General features: G+C 41.7%; 2 protein-coding genes across 4 annotated transcripts in view; both read left to right on the plus strand.

Annotated features, from left to right (window-relative positions):
• Nucleotides 1-344: 344 nt before the first annotated feature.
• Nucleotides 345-5,017, plus strand: decr2 (2,4-dienoyl CoA reductase 2, peroxisomal). 2 transcript variants are annotated; one of them, XM_080454481.1, is made up of 10 exons: nucleotides 345-537; nucleotides 655-765; nucleotides 955-1,023; nucleotides 1,990-2,041; nucleotides 2,136-2,271; nucleotides 2,749-2,873; nucleotides 3,110-3,203; nucleotides 3,738-3,842; nucleotides 4,077-4,330; nucleotides 4,639-5,017. In XM_080454481.1, the coding sequence occupies exons 2-9, from the start codon at nucleotides 665-667 to the stop codon at nucleotides 4,295-4,297; spliced, it is 903 nt and encodes a 300-aa protein (XP_080310607.1). In that variant the 5' UTR covers nucleotides 345-537; nucleotides 655-664; the 3' UTR covers nucleotides 4,298-4,330; nucleotides 4,639-5,017. The 2 variants fall into 2 exon arrangements, with proteins under 2 accessions (XP_080310607.1, XP_080310608.1); XM_080454482.1 differs by having other exon boundaries at nucleotides 4,077-4,265.
• Nucleotides 5,018-6,463: 1,446 nt separating this feature from the next.
• The window catches only part of rab11fip3 (RAB11 family interacting protein 3 (class II)), a 44,068-nt gene continuing 27,245 nt past the window's right edge, over nucleotides 6,464-23,286 (plus strand). For both annotated transcript variants that reach the window (XM_080454873.1, XM_080454874.1), the window contains exons 1-2: nucleotides 6,464-9,503; nucleotides 22,582-22,675. In XM_080454873.1, coding sequence (XP_080310999.1) covers nucleotides 7,605-9,503; nucleotides 22,582-22,675 — 1,993 coding nt within the window. In that variant the 5' untranslated portion in view covers nucleotides 6,464-7,604. The remainder of the gene's footprint in view (nucleotides 9,504-22,581; nucleotides 22,676-23,286) is intronic.

The following is a 23,286-nucleotide window of genomic DNA, read 5'->3' on the forward strand; positions in this document are numbered from 1 at the left end:
ATGATGATGATACTACTACTACTAATACTGCTGCTACTAATATTAACATGAATATGAATATGAATATGAAAATTCAACAGTTGGCACAGGGTGGTACAACGTGTTGCTATTTTGTGGAAGGCTTTATGGAGCAAATAGTGTTCCATTCCATCCAGGTCCATCATCACAGATAGGGCCATTTTAAATCTCAAATCTGCAGTTTTAGCATGGACACCACAATCCCTTCCTTAAGATGTACATTTTCCAAAATCAAGAATCTCTTCAACATCGTAAAACACATCTCTTATTTTGAATGCCACCACCCGGAAGTCATATGCTTACGTATGTGTGCTCAGGTTGACGGAACTCTGACAGAAGCAGGACAGAACAGAAGCAACGATTTGTGTTTTTCATTGTGGTAGCAACAACAAGCTGTATATTAACGTAACGGTCAAGAGTGTGTCGTCTTCTGTCGGAATTTGTCTCAGTTTTCTTGCATTTGATCGTGTATTTGTTCTGTCAACGGGAGATTGTCGGTGTCCTGCCTGCTTGCAGGAGGTATAAACAGTGAACTGACTTGTGCAACTGAACTTACACTTTCATTTGACCTCACCGTGTGTAGAATTCTACACTTTGTATACATTGCTTTCTGCTCAAAGTTTGTTTATCTTTTAGAAACGTCAAAATGGCAGAGCCACAACAAGTTGGAGAGTTATTGCCAGAGGATGTTGACACAGACGACTGCATGACTTCATACACCCACATCTACAGTCCAGATCTATTAAAGTAAGTATTTAGTGCAACACTGTAACATGTGAGATCTCTCTGTTGTACCGTTGGTGTTGCACAGAATGCACACACAATTGGCTAAGGCATCATAATGTAATAAGGTTTAGGGAAATGTGGAAAGGTGTAACTTATGAATTCATGATAATGTATGTATGCCATGTAAGTTTTGAAGTTTTTTTTTTTTAGGGATCAAGTTGCTTTTATAACTGGTGGAGGATCTGGAATTGGTCTGCGTATAGCTGAAGTATTCATGAGGTAAGACATATTTCTTGCCTCCATGGGGCAATAGTAGTACTGCATCAAACTATTATTGATATTATCCTCCTAAGCACCCTGCTTGTAGAATGTATTTCCATGAGTGAAAACTATTAATTGTGAGGTACTGCATATAGAAACAGTGACGATTGATTGAACATTTTGTAGTTTCCAACCAAATTTGTCATTGATGACATGATCTAAGATTTATGTCATTAGATTAAAATTTCTCAATTGTGCATTTTGTACTGTAAAAGGCCCATTCATAGTCTTCCATGTGGCACCTGACTTTGCCCCCGATCTTTGCTATCTGAGAGTCAGGCTGTTGTCGCTTAGCTTATAGTTTGAAGTTATGTAAGATAAAACACCCCTACACAACATAATCCGGAGAGTTGTAATGTAACTCTAGAAGTGTAAAGACGTTCCCTGTATTTTATTGTGTTTATTTTATCCTAACATGACTATTTGTCCTTAACCTTTTACCGCTTGATAATACTCAACCTTTATCACCTTGAGGTCATCATAAATATTCATAATGGTCACCTGACCTTTATCCTCCTTGTGTGTGTGTGTGTGTGTGTGTGTGTGTGTGTGTGTGTGTGTGTGTGTGTGTGTGTGTGTGTGTGTGTGTGTGTGTGTGTGTGTGTGTGTGTGTGTGTGTGTGTGTGTGTGTGTGTGTGTGTGTGTGTGTGTGTGTGTGTGTGTGTGTGTGTGTGCACTATACTGTAGCTAGGCGATTTTCACGAAATTACTGCCTGTCTGTCACCCTACTTATCCAATCTGCTTAAGTACTACATTCCCTTTTCAGCCACTTTAATTATACCTTTTCACATGATATATATTTATTTTGATAGTATTTACCTCTTGCCTTGAGCCTAATTTATACTTGTACCGATCAACAAAAATAACTATTTTATTTTTTATTTATACTAACGCATTCTAACAGATTTATTTTATGTCTTTCAGGCATGGCTGTGACACAGTGATAGCCAGCAGGAACATGGACAAGCTCAAAGAGGTCACTCTTACATAATTTCAGGAATCTATAGGCAAAAGGTTTTATGAAGCCTGATAGTCTGTCTTACTCATTGTGACCCTGTCCATCCCTTTAGGCAGCCAACAAGTTGTCTGCTGTGTCAGGACGCCGTTGTCTACCTTTGTGTATTGACGTGAGGCAGCCAGAGACGATTTCTGCCGCCATGGAGGAGACGCTGAAAGAGTTTGGTCGCATAGACATCCTCATTAACAGTATGCAAATATGACTGTCTTTCTGTTTGTGGTAGTCTGATAATTGGGTGGGACTCTCAAGCCTAAACTTTAATTACAAGCACCCACCCACACACACAGTGACACTTGTCACTAGCATGTTCCTCAATTTACAACACCCCTATAATAAAAACGTAATGCTAAGGTTTCCCATATGGCAATTATGTGCAATCACATTTGGATCAAGGCCGACTTTTGAAGGTTTTAGTTGAATCATTAACTTTATAATCATTTTCAAGCTGCATCTATCTTTATCTCCTATCTTTACACGTGCAGGTTCTCTCTCCAGACTGTTACATCATTACAATATTATTACACTCAATAGATAATATTATAGTAACTCTTTGCTTAATTGCAATATGACATACAGATGATTGTTCTGTTATAATGATATACAGTATTACATGTTTTGGGGGGTTGAACTTGGGAATGATTATGATTATGTAAATTCTTTGAAAGATGCTGCTGGGAATTTCCTCTGCCCCGCAACCTCCCTGTCCTTCAATGCCTTCAAGACCGTCATGGAGATAGACACCATGGGCACGTTCAATTCCAGCAAGATGGTTTATGAGAAGTGGTTCAAGGTACTGTACTTTTCATGTCAGTCTGCTTGTACATGCATTACGTTGTTTCGATCTTTTATAAGCATCTGTGTGGAGATTCTCCTTTTCTCTGAGAACAACCGGGTTCCTCTCCTGTGCAACACTGGAATTACAACTATTGATGCTTAGCTGTTGTTTTTGTTTTCTCAAATTCAATAGTGCAGACATAATTTGTTTTTTCTGATAGATTGTGATTGTCCCATGATGGTTTTGTGCAGGACCATGGAGGCAACATTGTGAACATCTCAGCAACACTTGGCTACAGGGGGCAGGGCCTCCAGGTGCATGCTGGCTCCGCAAAGGCTGCAAATGGTAATAAAGAATAACCATTTTATTTCCATTATATGATTTAAAGTTATAACTAGAAATACCACATCGCTGTTGTATGCCTCCGCAACCAGTTGCCATTTAAATCTGTCTGTCCAGACTCAAATTATGTATTTTGAATGAAGACTGAATTAATTGAATTAATCTGTTTTGTTTGGTCACAGTGACCTTTACCACCTACTTTGAATCAGTGCATCCTTGAGTGCAAGTGGACATTTTGCCAAATGTCATGAAATTCCCTCAAGTTGTTCCTGAGATATTGCGTTCATGAGATTGGGACAGATATATAAGTCACAGTGACCTTGCCGTTTGAGCACCTACTTCAATAAGTTCATCCAGAGTCCAAGTGGACGTTTCTGCTCATGAAATTCCCTCACAGCGTTTGTGATATAAGGTTGGGATGGACAGACGACAATCCGAAAACATAATGCCTCTGGCTAGAGCTATCTGCCTGTGGAGGCATAAGAATGAGATTGAGAATCCTTCAAAATAACTTGGTTGCCCATTTCCTGTCTACAGATGCCATGACCAAGCACCTGGCTGTGGAATGGGGTCCTAGTGGCGTCCGGGTCAACACAATAGCCCCTGGTCCTATCTCCGGCACAGAAGGCTTCCGAAGACTGGGTGAGGATTTACTTGACACTATAATTATTCATTTTACTAATGTTTTAACATAAAGACTAGAGGTGCCAACTACAGTTTATGTAACTGCAAGTTTCTGTAACCTTAAGACAGTCAAATATTATGCTTTTGTTCAGAATGGCTGTTATTATTAGTTAAGTTGCTAGTTCATAAATAGACCAACTAATTAACTTAAAAGTTTAAACTTTTGCTGAACTATGTTTAAATTCCTCAAAGGCGGCCCTAGGGGGGAAGCTGCTGGTGCATTCCGGTCCATTCCGCTGCAGCGGGCAGGCAACAAGACCGAGATGGCCCATGGTGTTCTGTTCCTGGCCAGCCGGGCCTCGTCCTATGTGACCGGGGCCATCCTGGTGGCGGATGGCGGGGCGTGGCTGACTTCTCACAATGACGTGTCCGTGCTGTTGGGTATACTCTCCTCTAAATCCGCTAAACTCTGAACCAGGCCCCTCCTCTCCTCCTCCTGAACACAGGTGTGTAGGAGGAGGCGCAGCTTAACGTCTGTATGGAAAGACGATGTGAAGGATGGGAGAGTGGAGTTTAGAATTTTCACAGTGTGAGTGTTCTGGTGAATAGCATCAGTGTACTATAAAGGATTCTGAAACCAATGAGACTAATTGTTGTCAAGTTAAGTTACAGTGTTGTCTCGCCCTTCCTTGCAGTCATCTTTCTTAAAGTCAGCCTTATCTGAGGGAGTTTGCAGAAACCTGTAGTTACTGTATTTGATGTGATTACAATGTGAAATTTGCTCATCTATTTGTCTTTCTTTTTTTCCTTTTAGGTTATTGGTCACCTGAAAAAAGACCCAAGTAAACAGAGAAGTTGATATTGCAAATCAGAAACCAACTGTAAATCTAATGTTCTGTTGATGGTCTTCTCAACCTAATACTCCCTGTAAGGTTAAGTGGTTAGAGAAAGTGAAAACTACAGTATCATCTACATCATAGGAAATATTTAGCATTGTATGTTAATTAGAATGTTGGTGATGGACCAAATATGAGTGAAGACATGAATAACTCTCACTGTACTGTCCAAGTTAAGAATCAATTCATTCTTAGAATATAACTTACTCTTCAGTGATCTAGCTTGTAATTATGCACATTATTTCTAATTTTTATATAAAATGTTCACAATCTCCATGAATAAATATTTTATAATTACAGTGAATAATGATTGTAGTTTATTGCATTATCACAGATAATTTGATCCACCTGTGAGTGATAGTTATCGTATTCTCAAACACCTAGATCAGATTGTTGTAAGTGCAAAAGTAATAATTACATAAACCCTGTTGAGTGTGTGCACAGCACTGGGATAAATGGTTTGACAGACGACAGGTGGGTGGTGCTGCTGATCAAGCAAAAAACAACACACGCACAATAAATCATTGCATATACAGGCTTTTTTTCTTTCTCCTTTTGCAAATATTTGATCACAGACATCTTGTAACAAACAACAGGTGATTTTAATCAAATAGCAGGCTATCATTAAATGACAACCAGGGCATAACACGTCAAAATTGTAAACAGCATGAAGGTACTGTAAAGCATTTAGGCTAAAAGGATAACACAAAAAAGGTCCTGGGGACTTCTTTCCATTGTGGTCCTATGTATTCAATTCATCAACAGGGCATAGATAGAATATTAACATACATGTCATCAACAAATACATACATAAATAGGTCTTGCAAGCTAGACCTCTCTTCATAGTTATTTGGGAAAGGTTTTGGTCCACTCAAGTGATTGTTGTCTTAAAATAATAAGTACAGTACTGGTTAATAATGGTTGCTTGTCAGAAGGAGCCCACTGCTGCTATGCACATTATATTCCACACGGGGGAGCCATACTATAGCACTTTACAAAATGCATTCGTTTGTTGAGAAGAAGCCTATTTAAAGACTTCAAGATGATACCAAATGCTCTATTTGTGTACAGGAATACTGGTACAACCCTGACCAAGTGACCAGGTGAACCATTAACACTGTATTTGGGTCATAGCAAGTAACTGTTACTGTCTGCGAAAGGGACTGTCATTCTACATCCATGATGTTCTTTGCATAAGATTGTGATGCACATTACACATTAAAAAACAAGCTGTGTATATGTTATTATTTATATAGGCTACTCTAGACCATCGCAATATTTCCATTGCTTTATTTGTCATTTGCTTTCCATCTGCAATTCTGGAAAAAAAACGAAATTATGTTTCTCCTAGTTAAAGACATCAGAAATTCATAAAATAATCAAATAAATAGATATTATATACAAATCAATCTAATCTGCACTATTTATTTTATTCTTTTATGAATTCCTGCTGTCTTTAACTAGGAGAAGCCGGGGTGTCGCTTGGCCAAAACAGCAGATCAACAAGCTAAAAGCATGTATACTTGCGATATTAAAAAGCTTGCAGATCTGCTATTTTTGGCACGCGACACCGTCGTACCAACGGAGTACACGCCGGCTTACATTATTATTAACCCCAGTGATACTGCGGTGTGTGTTGTGCGCCTGCGTGAAACGTCAGCTGTGTGTCTGCGGCTGGAGGAGGAGGAGGAGGATGATGGGGACATCACTGTACTGCTGCTGCTGATGCTGAGGAGAGAGGAGAGCGTTCCTTACTAACCCCACACTGCCATGGAGCTTTCTGCCTCGACTTAGATCGATACGATCAATGGCACCGATGTCGTCGAGTCACATCTCGTGTGTCGGGACGAGGAGAACGTGAAGGATTCGGCGGAAAGAAGACAAGGACGGTGTTTTTTTTAACCCTCCAGTCCGGGGCCTGATCTTGTCTTAACGGACACAGGTGGATGGTTCTTGTGGATCAGTTCCTTTCGAAGCGGTTCAACGGGGAGATCAAAACACAGCGGCATCTAAAAATGCGGATCTAACCGTCGGACCGTGTTTTACAGAGCCAGACAGACCGACAGACAGACGGCCTTCGTGGCACTTTGACGAGCTTTATATCGCAAACGCTGTGTTTTGTTATTTGAGATGAGGTGGAAATGTTTTGCGAGCTAACTGGCTAACAAGCTAATTTCGCTAGCTGGGCTAGCAGCTGTAATTCCCGATGACAGACACGGGAGGGAAACTATCTTAACGGGATGCTCGAAGGAAGCAATGAATGATTACACATGTCTAGTTTGGAGAGGTTTGTCGCATGTTAGGATAACTTCAATGAATCGCTTCGCAATGAAAAGATTTTCAATCCCGACTCTTGACTCTCTACCAGCGAGCTCCACCGTGGCCGCGCTGTTCTGTGAGGGATAGATGATGATGATGAGTTAATTATTATTAGTGCGGATCGACATTATACTTGTATACATGTTTTGGTTCTCACCTGGTCGGCTTGTCTGGGTGAGATTACTTTCTGTGTTATTATAGCAGTGCTGTTTTGAAAGGTTGCTTAGGTTTCAGGGGCACGTGAAGCATGTTGACATCAGCTGTTTGGCAGCAGGAGAAGTTGGCAGCAGCCAGGAGTGGACTGGCCATGACACAGTGAGTTAGAAATATCCATGTAGATTTTACAATAGTGGCTTTTAATGTGCAATAATGTTGTTCCCTTTCTCCGGGTAACCAGGTTACTTTTTTTCTTCCAAAATTAATTAATTATTCAAAGACTGAGCTAAGATTATTTTTTTTACATGAGCCATGCCATCAGACATCATGACAATAGTTAGACTGAAGAAGTGGATCTTGACTTTGAGATAAAACGTTTCCAGTGTTTTTCTGTGGAAAATCCATACAAATGGAACAGACGGTGCTGTCTGGCCCTGTGGGTCATACAGAGTGGGAATCAGAACCCCCGTCGCCCCTCAGGTTTGTCAGTCTGGATACAGACAAAGGAGGCTTGTTGCCCCAAAACACAACTGGTCAGACAGGACTGGATTTCAAAACTGCTGATCAGGGCAAAGCACCTCCAACCATTGGAGATGTTTTCCAGGAAAACAACAAGTTCAATTTAGACAGCCTCTTTAGGACACCCATGTCTCATGGAGAACATATATTGCAACTGAAGGGAGATCAACCCAGTGACTCCAAAGGGGATTTCCTGAGTATCCATCAAGAGCAACTGCCTTTCACAGAAAAACCCACCTGGCTGTTTTCTCCCAGTCCTACGGATTTACTCTGGGAAAATTCTGCCTGTGAGGAACTGAATCCGATACAAGATGCTCCTGTCAATGACACATATGCTGCAAGTAGCCAGGGGGAGCTAATAACCCTTAGCAAACCATCTTCCCCCGTGAAGGATTCAGATAGGACTTCTGACACCAATAACACAGAGGCTGCCTCGTGGTTGGCAGATCTCCTCTCACCCTGTGAACACTCCCCCGCCTCTCTCACCCCAGAGCGTTCAGGTGAGCTCAACCCACAGGGTGTCAGCGAGGAGCTGTTCCTTTTATCGCTGGGGGAGAAGGACATGGGCCTCCCTCCCTCCCTGGGTGGGGAGGCTGTGTCACCTGAAACTGGGGACAAAGGTTTATTCCTCGAACCGGTGACTGATCTGCCTATAACTGGTAACATGACCCCACTCGGGTTGCCTCCAAGTTGCCTCTCACATGTCACTGTCCCTGCAAACTGCATTAGTACACTGTCAGAAGTTTTGGAAGGATCCATGCCTTTGTTGGATGTTACAGATGTTCCTGATTGTCACAGCAACCTCAGCTTCTTCCCTGCTAGTCCCACCTCTCTGAACTACACAGATGCATCACCCGACACTCCTGCAGAAAAGTTAGAAGAGGAAAGCACATTGACAACTTTCACTGGAAATCTGTCTTCAGAGAACCTAGTCGAGGGTGTCTTGTCCCCTCTCTGTTCCTTGCTAATCTCAAACTCTTCAACGGAGCCCTCTGCCTCGACACCTAGGGTATCCTCAGATAGCGATGCTTCTGTGCTGGGTGAATTGCCTAGTGACTGTTGCCCTGCAGAGAATGGGGAGGATTTGATGGCAGGCAGCAGCATTTTATCTGAACCCAACCATGAGGAAATGGCGTTGGATCAGTGCCTGAACACAGGTGAGTTCCACGATGAGGAAAAATGGGATGTAACACCACCCGAGGGTATACCAGACGATGCTGTTCCTGATTTGCAAACTGAGCAGAGTGACGGGGAGGTGTTGATGCACTTGAACCTGTTTGGACATTCAGATTGTCACGAAACGGATACGTTTGATTTCCCAGCTCAGGAGTTGTGTGAGTCTTCTCCTGAGCCAGGATGGACTACTGAGGACACAGTGGATGCAGTTTCCCTCTCTAAAATGGTGTCAGACCCCATGCACATGGTTTCTACCACGAATCAGAGCGACAGAGATGTATCCCCGCAAACTGAGCAGAGTGACGGGGAGGTGTTGATGCACTTGAACCTGTTTGGACATTCAGATTGTCACGAAACGGATACGTTTGATTTCCCAGCTCAGGAGTTGTGTGAGTCTTCTCCTGAGCCAGGATGGACTACTGAGGACACAGTGGATGCAGTTTCCCTCTCTAAAATGGTGTCAGACCCCATGCACATGGTTTCTACCACGAATCAGAGCGACAGAGATGTATCCCCGCTAAAAGATGTGTTTGATGCTTTGGACCAAGATGGAGATGGCTTTGTTCGCATTGAGGAGTTTATGGAGTTCGCTGCAGCCTATGGGGCAGATCAGGTGAGAATTCCCTTCAATTCTTGTGTTTGTGTGCACGTGCAAGCCACGCAAGTTTATTTCTTGTCACCCAGACAGTTATTAGATTATGCATGCTAAGTGATGGTATTGCATAGCAGACCAAGGGAGTTCCATTTACCTAAATGATTTATCATTGATTCTCCACTGTAACTCAGAGTCTTCCGAAATTCATCCCTCTGATGTCACCATTTAAGTGTATCAGCATTCTAAGTATGCTGTCATATTTAATGTTTTGAAATGGAGGTACCAGAAGGTGATAAAATAAAGAAAAGAGCCTTGTCAAAGTTGGTCATTTTAACTGAAGCTAGTGCTACTTAATCTCCCGTTATGGAGAAGAGTATTATATTAAAATATCAAGTGCTGTTCAGGATGTACAGGACAGGTATGTAACCTACAACTTGGTCTCTGATAGAATAGGGTCCACTTACCTGTTTAAATGTTTATCTTCTGTTGAATAAGTGGTGTGAGGAGGGAGGGTTTATGTTACCCTGACAGATAATAAAGCAGAGGAAACCTGATCAGTGCCAGGGCTCTCGTATACACTTATAATTCAAAGCCTGTTCTGTCTAAGTATGAGAATACACAAGGCTCAGCTCTTTATATTAGGTTTAGGCCTAATCAGTGGAAACTCTTACCAAAAACATTCTTCCCTTACGCTCACTATGAAGCAGCTCTCAGCTGGGGTTTATAGGGTTTGGCTAATACTGACATATTATAACCATGCTTGGATTAGTGCCTAATCTATATTTGGTTGTGTTGAAGAATTAGGATTCAGGTCAGCATCCAGATAAATCTGTGAAATCTGGGAAAAAACATATTGCCAGTAATTAATTAAGTCAGGCCTGTTACTCTTCCATATGTCAAATGACACGCAGTCATTTACCCTTTGCATATTTTGTGGGTGACGGGATAATCGCTTGTGAATTGGCTAATGCCCCCCCCCACACACACACACACACACACCCCTGTGACCCCTGTCACTCTATGCTGCAGGCTTTCTTCATATCCACATTGTGTGAAGATTATCAGTTCAAGAGAAAAACAAATGTATTCTTAGAATAAATGATGGTTGGATTTGGATTCATGCTATTCCAGAAAATTAGAGTCTTCCTGGTTAAATAGTAGGCTTTATTTGTGTACATGGCCATCGACTCCATTGTGATCCTTGTATTCGTTCAGAGTACAGTGCTGTGTTAGGTGGTGTCTCGTTGTCTTCATGTTAAGAAAAGCTAAATCAGAACAGATTATTGTCGTCTGCCACACTCACACAGGGACATTTTAAATGATGTAATGTTCTTGTCCTGTCTGACTTGCTGGGCAATGTGTTTATTCATGATGTTTAGCAAATCCACCGTTTGCAAATATCAGTAAAGGGTTCTGTGTAAATGTTGATGTCACCTGACTCTCTCTCTCTCTCACACACACACACACACACACACACACACACACACACACACACACACACACACACACACACACACACACACACACACACACACACAAAAGTTAGTGTAAAAATTGACCTGCAAGGTCTGGAATGCATTGAAAGTGTTTTTTTTATGCTACTTTCAACTAAGAATTGGCAAACATTATTTTACTAAAGGTAGTCACAGGAATGACTCAAAAATACTAATGACCTGTCTTCAAATTCAGTTTTGGAGTAAAACGGTCTGAAAGCATTTGATATGATGAATCTAATTATATAAGACCTAAAATGCCTGTTTGTTGCATGTGTTTTACATGCTTCCAAATTTCATCTCATGACAATTTATCGATATTCTTTATGCTACAGGTTTAGCAGCCCATTTCATTATGTCTGGTGTTATAGTAGAGCAGATAGTAGGAACAATTGTTCACTTTGTGATACAAGCGTGAAAATTGGCATGAACATTCCTTTAGGTCAACTCTTTGACTTTTTTAATCGAGCCACTCAAAAATCCAAGATGGCGGCCATTTTTCAAGATGGCCGATACCTTAGTGGGCAGTTAAGTGATATGATGGTTTATTTGGTGATACAAGCATGAAAATTGGCATGAGCAGTCTCTGTGGGTCACTTGACAATAGGCCACCCACAGCTACTTGAAATTTCAAGATGGCGGCCATTTTTCAAGATGGCCAACACTTTAGTGGAGCATTTAAGTTATATAATGGTTCATTTGGTGATACAAGCATGAAAATTGGCATGAGCAGTCTCTGTGGGTCACTTGACAATAAGCCACCCACAGCTACTTAAAATGTCAAGATGGCGGCCATTTTTCAAGATGGCCACCACCTTAGTGGACTAGTTAAGCTTAAGAAATCATTTAGTTGGTGATACAAGCATGAAAATTGCCATGAGCCGTCGCAAAAGGTCATTTGACAAGAAACCGCCCACAGCCACTTGAAATTTCAAGATGTCAATCTTTAAATGATACCTTTTCTCATAGAAATGTATTGGGTTCCTCAAAAAGCTCTGTCAAGAGAGGTTGTTTGACTGTGTTTTGTCTGACTCCTCGCCCACGACCTGTCCAGTTTGGTAAGACCTGTCAGGAGTTGCCTCCCACCGGCATAGCTCTCAGGGTTCACTGAGGTAGGCCTAAACAAGCTCCCTTACCACGACAAGGTAACAGTCACAAGGGAGGATATATATATATATATATATATATATATATATATATATATATATATATATATATATATATATATATATATTGTTTTTTTTAAACTAACAGCCATTACATGTGTCAAATAAATACTAAGGGGTGGGGAAACAAAAAATAAGATTAATAAATTAGCACAGTTGTGGTGCTGATAAGCACAGTTGTGGTGCTGAACGGACAGTGCTCCAAAATTATGAGTAATGGCTAATACTGAATGGCAATAGCCACGGAACCATGACAAACGATACTAAGGAACTAAACTGAAAATGTGCTTCACTGTTAGATATGGCAGTGGAAGGCAGTGGAAGCAATGTTACAAAGTAACAACTGAAAATTACACAGTAATAGACTAGATAAAAAGTAAAACATGATGCGTCGATGTGACGAGGGGAAGCCGAGCCATAGGCCTCCACTTGAAAACACAGAGGACAACAGGGAATAACTCTGGCAAAATAAACATGCAAATAGGTTCTAGCAGGGGCAACTACATAGGCATGTGAAACTGAGTCCATATCTGAAGCAGTTACACCTTCCAGTACATGCCTTGGAGCACCCACATTTGGTCAACTCCCAACAACTCTCCGCAATAGGTGGAAGTGGAGTCCAGAAGACTTTCCACTTCTCGTCCTGTTCCACCCATCCCCAGTCAGATGGGCTCGGCATTTGTGGATGTCGCTTCAATGCCTGTCCCCACACGTATCCTGCCTCATAAGAAGCATGTTTGGCATGCTCTTTGAGTGCTGCTTGAGTTGGTGGGATCAAGTCATATTGTCTTTGCTTTCTGGCAAAGAGATCAAGCCTGGCCTCGTTCACAGTTGTGACATCGCTGGACCGGTCATACATTAGATCTTCTTGGCCTCTTGACATGGATATCTTTGGTATCTTCAGTGTCTTCAGCAGATGTAGATGCTCTCTTTTGGGCCCTTTCCAGCTCTGTGTTGTTGAACCTAAGTTTACAGCTTGAATTATATTTTGCTCTGTTTCTTGTCGATGTGCTTTCTATGCCATCACCTTCATCTAGTCGGGTTGGACTAAGTAAGATAGGCAGAGCATTGATCTTATGAAATAATGGAACATTTCTTGCAATGGTATCATAACCAGTACGATCGTGCTCTCTGTTGAATAAACTCGGCTGAATGAGTTTTTCCTTGGTGACCTGCTGACAAATTAAACATCTGTCCCAGTTAGTTTTCACAACTGTTATGATGGCTTCTGCCATGTCTGCAGCATAGGCAGAGGCCGAGGGTTTATCCTTTTACCACCTTTTACCAAGCACTTTGATGTATGGGATACAACTAAGTTCGTGCCTTAACCCTACACTTAGTTCGATCGTTCATCCAATGCCATTTAAATCCTGAGCGATCTGTACACCATCCGGTTAACTAAAACCCCATTAACCTTGGCTCGGCTCTCCCGTGCTGGCACAACCTGTCAATTCAGGTGCGGCTATCTAACTGTTTTGGGGTAAATTAGACAGCATTTGGGATACCAACTTTCAATTAGCTGACATTGAACCCCACTCTGAGTTTAACAGCAGTGATATATCACCAGTGTGCCCTGGTAGTGCAGATATTCACTCTTATCTAATCTATCTATGATCAACAAATCAACACAACTATATTGTGATGTGTTAAAAGTTGTTCTTTAGCATAATAATAATAATCGTATAATCGTCCTTAATGAAAAAAAACCATACATTTATATGAGAAAATGTATCTTTTGAGGATCCAGGGGGCGGCCATCTTGAAAATAGAAATGTAAAGTGGCTGGGAGTGTTTTCTTGTCAAGCAACCCTTAGAGACTGCTCATGCCAAATTTAATGCTTGTATCACCAAATAAACCATTATATAACTTAATTGCTCCACTAAAGTGTTGGCCATCTTGAAAAATGGCCGCCATCTTGAAATTTCAAGTAGCTGTGGGTGGCCTATTGTCAAGTGACCCACAGAGACTGCTCATGCCAATGTTCATGCTTGTATCACCAAATAAACCATTATATAACTTAATTGCTCCACTAAAGTGTTGGCCATCTTGAAAAATGGCCGCCATCTTGAAATTTCAAGTAGCTGTGGGTGGCCTATTGGCAAGTGACCCACAGAGACTGCTCATGCCAATGTTCATGCTTGTATCACCAAATAAACCATTATATAACTTAATTGCTCCACTAAAGTGTTGGCCATCTTGAAAAATGGCCGCCATCTTGAAATTTCAAGTAGCTGTGGGTGGCCTATTGTCAAGTGACCCACAGAGACTGCTCATGCCAATTTTCATGCTTGTATCACCAAATAAACCATCATATCACTTAACTGCCCACTAAGATGTCGGCCATCTTGAAAAATGGCCGCCATCTTTGATTTTCAAGTGGCTCGATTAAAAAAATCGATAAATGACCTCTAAAGATGATCTGTACCAAGTTTCACGCTTGTATCACCAAGTGAACGATTCTCCCAAAATATTGCTTTTAGCCGCTGCACTATCAAGACAACACTTAAAAAGCATGCAGGAGTGCTGTTGACAATCTTGGCTTGTTATCTTGAATTAATTCATTTGATTTGTGTATTATGATATTAATATTGTGTAACAAGTCATTTATTGCCTACCTACGCTATAGCACATACCAGTTATAACAATAATATTGGATGGGTTGTTTTGCAGGGATTATATAGTGCATAGTAAGATACAGATGTAGATACAGTAATCAATATGCAGCTGAGATTCCTGATCAAATCTGGCAGATGATAAGAAAAGGTGATTTTCATCTTGGATTGTCAAATGGCCAATCGGGAAGATTTGGTCAATAAGCCCGGGAGAACAACCAAGCTAGCTTGTGTCGTATATTTGGACATTTTTTTTGCTATCCACTCCACTACCTAGATTAGTAGACTCTTGTTTGCTGACTTGTCTAGTCATTAAAGTCATGCATTTTAATTCCCTCGTTCCCAGTTCAAAGTACCCCTGTGTCAGGTCTATCCTGTGCCCTGCCATAGGTGCCTCTGGCTCCCCACAGATAGGGGCATTTGAAAGGATTAAGAGTAGAATGTGTTTTCCCTGAGTCAGAGGATCCGTGCTGTCTGACCATGACCCCACTTTGCAATGATGGAGAAGGGCTTTGCTCATTTTGCGGCACAGAGCCATATAATTTCTATGTCTTGTTTTGGTGGGAAGTACATTATGACTCTAGGAATTTCTCTCAGTTCAGAGGTGTAGGATCCTCTATTGTCTTTCCATGGCATTTGGTTTCTGTGGAATGTACTTGCTGTAAGATGTGTAGTATTTCTGATCCTGACAGTTATAGTATCTTGGCATCTCTTCCTAGAAAGAAAGATTTGTTTTGTGTGGAGCTCTAACACGATTGTACAGATAGATTACGTTGTGTATGACTCAAGATATTGGATGTCTGTGCTCCAAAACTAGTGAATCTTTGCTCTCACAGTCACTGGCTCTCAGATTTCTGTCCTTCCGTGACTGAGAGAGAGACGGAGGCTTAAGCTAGTTTTTTTTCTTCATTAACAAAAATCAAGCAAGCAGCAGACAGACTTATCTTCAGAATTTGAAGAATGTCATGTAATGACATTGGGGTGCACTTGGTGTTCATTACCCTGAGAACCTCGGGGAAGGATCACTCTAATCTTACAAGGTCTCCACCCAATTTTGAATTCCCTTGTTTGGGACGTCAAATTAAAGGTATTGAAAACGCAAATTGACATCTTTACAATGAGTCAGTGTGTAATTCATATTTTCAGTGATTTTACTATGCATCACACTTTGGTTTGATTTACCGGCTCTCCTTAGAACAATCTGCAACTAGAAAAGTGTGCTCCTCTGAGCGTAGATCTCCGCTAGGCCATGTTGCCTGACTACCCAGGGCTGCGTCAGTCGCGGGGTGCAGCCGTCAGGACACAAGGAAGCTGTGGGGGGAAGTTTGTACAACAGACGGTGCAACTTTTAGCGTTTGTGGTGGTGGCCCCTATGGGCAGAATCAAAAGCACTTATGGAGGTGTGTGCTATCGAGGCCCATGCAAGTCCAATTTGAGGATTATTAAATGTTACATTAATGATATATTTTGTAAGAAATAAGCCCCACCCACAATTTAGTGAATGTAATTGCAGGCAAACGGTATGGAGTATCAAAACTCTGTTTGGTTATTGTCACATGTCGCATTAGGACATTGTGCCTAAAAAACAATGTTTCTGCAACAAGCTGTGGCATTTGTAGTGTCCCATGTAAGCGCTTTTGTCTCTGTGTTGTTTACAGACCCCTCAATGTGTTACAGCCGCCCCTAGCACCACCATGAGGCAGATTTGAAATATGTGGGGGTGCCCAAGATTAGCTGCTCACAGACACGCAGACGTGCCGACAAACGGGGGTGAAAACAATCTCTGCCCGAACGGTGGTTCTTTAAAAGCCAGGAAAAAAGAAGAAGAGTGAAACACATACACAAATAAGAACAGCAAATCAAACGAAAGACATTTCAGTGCAAATACTATATATATAGATATGGGAGTCTTCCAGACTTAACTCTTAGTAAATTGTGTGGTTCATGTGGTTGAGAATATTCATTTATTCCTTTATTTGTTTATTTATTTGCTTATTTTTACAATGTCTGCAAACTTTATCAATAATTGCTTTTGGCTTTCTGCCAAACGTTTATGTAGCAAGGAGGGATAAAAAGGCGTTATATGTAGTCATACCCTAGTCCATAGTACTGTACCTGTTTCTTTCTGTAACACAGTGTGGGAGATTGCAGGGAGGTATTGATATCAGATATTTGCATGCATGTCCTGAACAAGTGTGTTTGCACCACTGTGCATAGAATGCAAATTTCCTCCCCAGAACCATTCCAGGAAGAAGTACAGCAGTTGTGAAATGGAACTAACATGCACGCAAATTAATATGTAATGCAAATTGTATATGCATTGCATCTAAATGTGGACACCAAGCAGAAGCTTATGCTACTGAAGTTATGCTACTGTGTTTACTGAACTATTTCATATCTGTGAGAAAACATGACGCTGGCCAAACATAATGCAATTCCTGTGTCCTCTGTATTAACACAGTCACTGACAAACTATTATATTTCAGTTATGTAATCGGATATCAGGCATAAACATACGCTGATCAGTAAAGAATATCCCAATAGTGGAAACGTTTTCTACCATCAGTCTTAAGTTACATCGCTGTGTCAGGAAAGCTGCCATTCATGATTTAGCAACTTATGCAGTCATTGATATTACTTGGAAGTACTTGTCTTGTACGTGTCATTTTCTGACAGTTGTCTTGTAACCTGCATCACAGTTTCAATATGTGACCATCCATCCATCAACAAACGCCGCTCTGTGCTTCATAAACAGCAGACCTCACTGGTTCTCTCAGAGGTGAATTGTCATCCAAAAGTGAGGGCTCGGCTGTACAGTATCTGGGAATTCACTGGCTTCAAAGGAGATTTTCAAACTGCCACTCATGGGATTTGTCCCTGATTGTGCACAAAGCCCCTTGGAACTGCATTGTGTGGTCACGGCTCTGTTGTCCATCCAGAGACCCCACCCCTCTCTGGCCAGTGTGGCCCACTGCTTTTATGTGCTGCCGCTCTAATCCTCAGTGGAATGTATGTCCCCTGGCCTGAAACCTCCCCTCTCCGGACCACTTTTGTGTGTCTGGATGCATGTTGTATTTGCCATAAAAAAAAAAGAAAAGATGCAGGCACAAGGCCTGTCTGACCATACAGTTCTTTTGCAGACGTGTTTGGCTTACAGCCATGTGAGACAGTTAACAGCGTTTTTGTTCATCGTGAGCCATTATAAAATCCCCCATTTGGGGATGAAAAAAAACTCCCGCCAGGGGTATTCATCTCCCTGGGGTTAAGTACAACAGTCGTCTGTGTGGAGGCGGTCAGGCGTGCTCTGGCCGGCACTGATTAGACACAACGAGAGAATACAGAAAAAAACAGTGCCTTCGTTTGCTCCGCTAAGTGGTGGAAGGACAGGGCCATTATAGTCCAAGGAGGGCAGAGCTCCAACAATTATCATCTCTTGCCGTCCCACTATCCTGTTGTAAGAGAAGGCCAAAGTTGTCTCTAGGATATTTTGTGGTTGTGTTATGACACTTGTGATGCTTTTTGGTCGTTTTGTAGTTACTCAGCCTAGATCAACTGTAGACCGTTTACCATTACAATACTATTATTGGCTAATGGCTTGTAGTGTGATTCTATAAGAAGAGGGGAAAAGGTTAACCGATGCGAAAGTCAACCTCCGCACTTTGTCGTTAGTGATACAAGCGTACGTAACAAAGGAATCCCCTAGTGTTTCTCGCCTTACCTCACCTCGCCCAGTAGAGACGTGTCTTTTGAATAGTGAGCAGAGCATGGAACAAAGTTATTTCCTGTATACCATGATGTAACTTTCCGAGGTAGGTAAATGAAAGCTATGTGACAGGCATACAACCCCTGATGCTATTTTAAATATCTCCTCCTACCGTCGCTCAATTTCTTTTTGAAACGAGAACAACACATTCCAACCGTTTAAACCCCCATATTTCTTACACCGACGCAACCACTAAACCATACAGCCCACCTACAGTAGTTTATGGGGATTTGCATGGCGGAGGTGGGTCGCAAGAAGAGAGCCTTGGTGCAGAAGCCTAACTGTAACATTGTGGCGTTAACCACCATGCAGGCAGACAGAGCCATTCCCCCTCCTCTGTGTTTCTCACTACAGCTGGATTTAATTCATCGAGCCGAGATCAGCAGTCGTAAGAGTCTCAGGATAAGTCAATGTAGAGTTTATTAGGAGTTTTAGCAAATAAGCTGCATGAGTTGGAGCTCAGCTTTGCTGTGTGTGTGTGTGTGTGTGTGTGTGTGTGTGTGTGTGTGTGTGTGTGTGTGTGTGTGTGTGTGTGTGTGTGTGTGTGTGTGTGTGTGTGTGTGTGTGTGTGTGTGTGTGTGTGTGTGTGTGTGTGTGTGTGTGTGTGTGTGTGTTCAAAAAGGGCCTTAACTTAGAAGCCCCTTCACAAAGTGAAAGTCTTATGAAATGACCATGTTCACATTGTGTGCTAACTTTCTCGGGGCTCAAGCGACTCTAAAACCACAGAAACCTCACCCCACATACTGTCAGGCTCCCACCCAGCTAATTTTGTCAATGATACACGGCTAAAATGACAGCATAATGATGAGTTAGGGAAAATGTTGCAATGTACCACATTTGGCCCACTCTGTCATTTGTGCAAACACATTTTGATTGCTAGGGGCCACCGGTAGTTCTCCAGATATAGGCATAGGTCTAGACCTGAATCCTGGATGCCAGATACTTTCTTTTCCTTTTTTCGCCCTATGTAGATGACATGCCAATTTTACCCCCACACTTGTAGTCCCTTAGCCTGGTAAACCCTCCCTCCGGAAATCTCAATTCCATTTGATTCTAGGAGTGAGTCTGGCATGAACCGCCTCTCTGCAATATTGGCTGTGTATGCCAAACGGCCGCGCCTATCAGCGTCGTCGCTCATTGTTCTGTGATTGACAGCTTACGTTGGCCAATCAGGTGGCGAGTTCGAGTGAGCCCAAAACACGAACGGCAGCCATCTTTTTCTTGTGCGGCCAATTCTCCGCTATTTTTTTACTTCAAAAAGCTCTCTAACTTCTATTTTGAGGCACGGAATTTACTTATAAGATATCGTTTGGATAGAATTTAGTTGTTTAACTTCATATATGTGGTCAATTAATCATGACAAAGCCTATTTTTTAAAAAAAAATTTAGAGAACCGGTAGGGGCGGGCAGTGACACCATTGTACCCGAAAAAGGCAACCCATTTTGGGTATGGCTGTCTCAAAAGTCCCGTCGCGTCACATTAAGACTGGTGAACTGCTGATTGGCTGAAGGGGAAAAATTATCATTGGCTGAAGGGGTTGTCAGTCAACGGTATTACTCCCGCCCAACTCCAGCACAGCCAATATTGCAGACAGGCGGATCAGGCCAGACTCACTCCTGAAATGAAATGGAATTGAGATTTCCGGAGGGAGGGTTTACCAGGCTAGTAGTCCCTGTCATAACCTATACATTTGGTTATGTGGGAGGCTGTAATCCCAAACTTTTCAAGCCACGAGCCCCCAAATAATCATATTTGAACGGGAAACCCCCCACCCCGACAAGCACTTGGAATTGTATGCATTACATTTAGTTTGACTCTGTTCCACAGATGAATATTGTGATAATAGCTGAACTACAAGCTCGTTGTGAGCTTGTAGTTCAGCTATTTTCACAATGTTTGCCTCTTATGTAATATTTGGCCAATTTGACATTTTAAAGGTCATTAAAGGGATATTTCACTTTCAAAAAAACTTTTGGTCATTTTATTGTCTACTCAGGCCTTTGTGAACCCCCCAGACAGTTTTTAAGTTGCTTGATTCAGTATTTAGGTATTTGATATTCATTCTAACAGACACGCCCCCTTCCTAAACCCATTGTAAATTCAAACTTAATTTTAACCATGTTAGATTCATCAAAAACACCCGTCCTTGGTTCTGGCGACTCACCCTGCCCTCCTAATGCGTGAGGGGGCCGTGTTTTTCCGATATTTTTTTTTGTATTTTTTTTTCTTCTTTTTTTTTCTTTTTTTTTCATTTTCCCCAAAAAATATTAAAAATAAATGAAAAAAGTAATTGAAAAAACACGGCCCCCTCGCGTATTAGGGGGGCGGTATGAGTCACCAGAACCAAGGACGGGTGTTTTTGATGAATCTAACATGGTTAAAATGTAGTTTGAAGTTACAATGGGTTTGTATAGGAAGGGGGCGTGTCTGATTAAATGAATATCAAATATCTATTTACTGAATCGAGCAACTTAAAAACTGTCTGGGGGTGCACAACGGCCTGAGTAGACGATAAAATGACCAAACGTTTTTTTGAAAGTGAAATATCCCTTTAAATTGTAACTTTAGAAATGTGCAGATACCCTGTATACACTTATACTGTTACTGTATCTTGGTTTGTTTACTGTTGAGTGAGAAAACAATGTTGCACATTAAGCTAATCATCTGGGGACCCCCCAAAATTCCCCCAGTTTGGGAACCACTGCTGTAGACCACGTGTCGACTCCGATACACATGAAAACGCTGACAGGGTTTGAGGAGTGTATTTGGAGGAACATGCTATCCGACCTAGTTTTCCTTGTTTAACAAGTGGACCGGCCAACCTGTTGCTAGTGCAATGACAGAGATCATTCTCCCTTGCCGGCTTCCCTCTCTCGAATACAGGTAATTGTGTTCATTGGAGCGCCCGGCCAAGGCGAATGCAAAGCGGACGATTCAGACCCTTAGTATCTGCAGCGGGCACAGTCAGGCAGGAACGTTTCCCCTGCACCACCCAGACACTAGATAGCTAAATATTTTAAATTAACCTCTTAAGATATTCTGAGAAATTAGGTCAAATTGAGGCTTAAATCAAAATGTTTCTTGATTAAAATTTCCTTCACGTAAAATGTTCCTGCTGTGTGCTAAATTGTCTCTTATTATCTGTGTTGCTGTAGTAACTGCTGGAGTTAAGTACACATACGCAGACTGAGCGATACAGGAACATCTTTTTACTTATGGTGTCTTGTCATTTGTGCACTGCTTTCTCAGTTAGAGGCTAGAGCTGTGTGTGTGTGTGTGTGTGTGTGTGTGTGTGTGTGTGTGTGTGTGTGTGTGTGTGTGTGTGTGTGTGTGTGTGTGTGTGTGTGTGTGTGTGTGTGTGTGTGTGTGTGTGTGTGTGTGTGTGTGTGTGTGTGTGTGTGTGTGTGTGTGTGTGTGTGTGTGTGTGTGTGTGTGGGGTAGGCCAAGTATAACATTTCCTAAATCCATATTTAGACTTTATATTTTCTTTTGATAAAAAGTTAAAAACTGTACATCAACCAACTTTATTCAAATCTATAGGCTAAGTGTCCATCCTTATATCTGTTTGCCATATATTGAATCACCATGGTTCACTTTGGTTCACAGTGGCATATATATATAATACTATTTTGCCCTGTACCTTGTAAAATCTGAAATATGTGATGTCTGCTGAATTCGATGTCTCTGAAGGTCAGGTCTCTTACTGTTGGTACCCTTTTACTTCCTGTAATAAAACCAACCCATTTGATTCTGATTGCAGTCAAACAGGGTGATGAAAGGGTTCCTTGTTTAAAATTCCCTGAAATATTCATTATTTGAGCTTTTAATAAATCTAGGTGTTTTATTGTACAGTATTTCTCAGTCATAGCTCTTCTGTTATTTATTCACTTCACAGATTGAAATCAAGTGAGCCCTGCGTGCTATCACCTCCCTCTTATGTAAAGTTCATTACAGCTAGCAATCTAATGCATCAGGCAGAAAACATTTGATTACAAGAGAGATTATTGTCAACTGTTGTTCACAAAACGCGTTTTGAATGTTTGTGACATGTCTCTTTCAGGTCAAGGATCTGACAAAGTTCTTGGATCCCAGTGGCATGGGAGTGATCAGCTTTGAAGACTTCCACCGTGGAATCACCGCTATTAGCAATGGAGGTGAATCATTAAAATGTTCTTTTTTCAAAGCTGTGTGTGCTTGCTAATATATATTGTCTAATCATATTAACCACTTTCAATCTGGCATCCCGATTTTGGGGATGTCATTATGAGTGAAAATCGTAGTAAAAAATTGTATATCTACAAGCTCACAGCATGTTTGTAGATTGCCACACGACACCATCATAGAACAAAATATGAAATGGAGCTAATCATGGAATTTGCACATCCTATCCGGTCTCTGATTTTCAAGCGGCTTGACTTTGAGTCAAGCAGTCTAAAAACTTCTAAGAACAGTCTGTAAAGGTGTCGTACGTTGAGACACTCAAGGCCGCAGACGACAGAGTCGTCTTTACACACAGAAGGCTAGCCTGAAAGGAGTCGCTCATGAAAGCAGGTAAGCAGAGAAACATGAACCAGGCCTAATTTAGACATGGTTGGACGCCGGTGTCGCACATTGAAAATAGCCAATCTACAAGCTCACAATGCGTCTCGGGGCGACACGTTGTGAGCTTGTAGATTGGCTATTTTCGGTGCACAACATGATGCGCAACCAAGTATAAATTAAATCAGGCATAACCCGGCCACGGAGAATGTGTCCGCAGCTCTCC

The sequence above is a fragment of the Gymnoscopelus braueri genome, assembly GCF_963280865.1.
Source record: "Gymnoscopelus braueri genome assembly, chromosome: 17".
NCBI classification, from domain to species: domain Eukaryota; kingdom Metazoa; phylum Chordata; class Actinopteri; order Myctophiformes; family Myctophidae; genus Gymnoscopelus; species Gymnoscopelus braueri.

Bases quoted from the DNA above. Each gene is read 5' to 3' on its own strand.
- decr2 (XM_080454481.1), top strand. From the start codon at position 665: ATGGCAGAGCCACAACAAGTTGGAGAGTTATTGCCAGAGGATGTTGAC. The intron at 2,042-2,135 runs GTCACTCTTACA...CCATCCCTTTAG, and splicing joins ACATGGACAAGCTCAAAGAG to GCAGCCAACAAGTTGTCTGC. The intron at 3,204-3,737 runs GTAATAAAGAAT...TCCTGTCTACAG, and splicing joins CTCCGCAAAGGCTGCAAATG to ATGCCATGACCAAGCACCTG.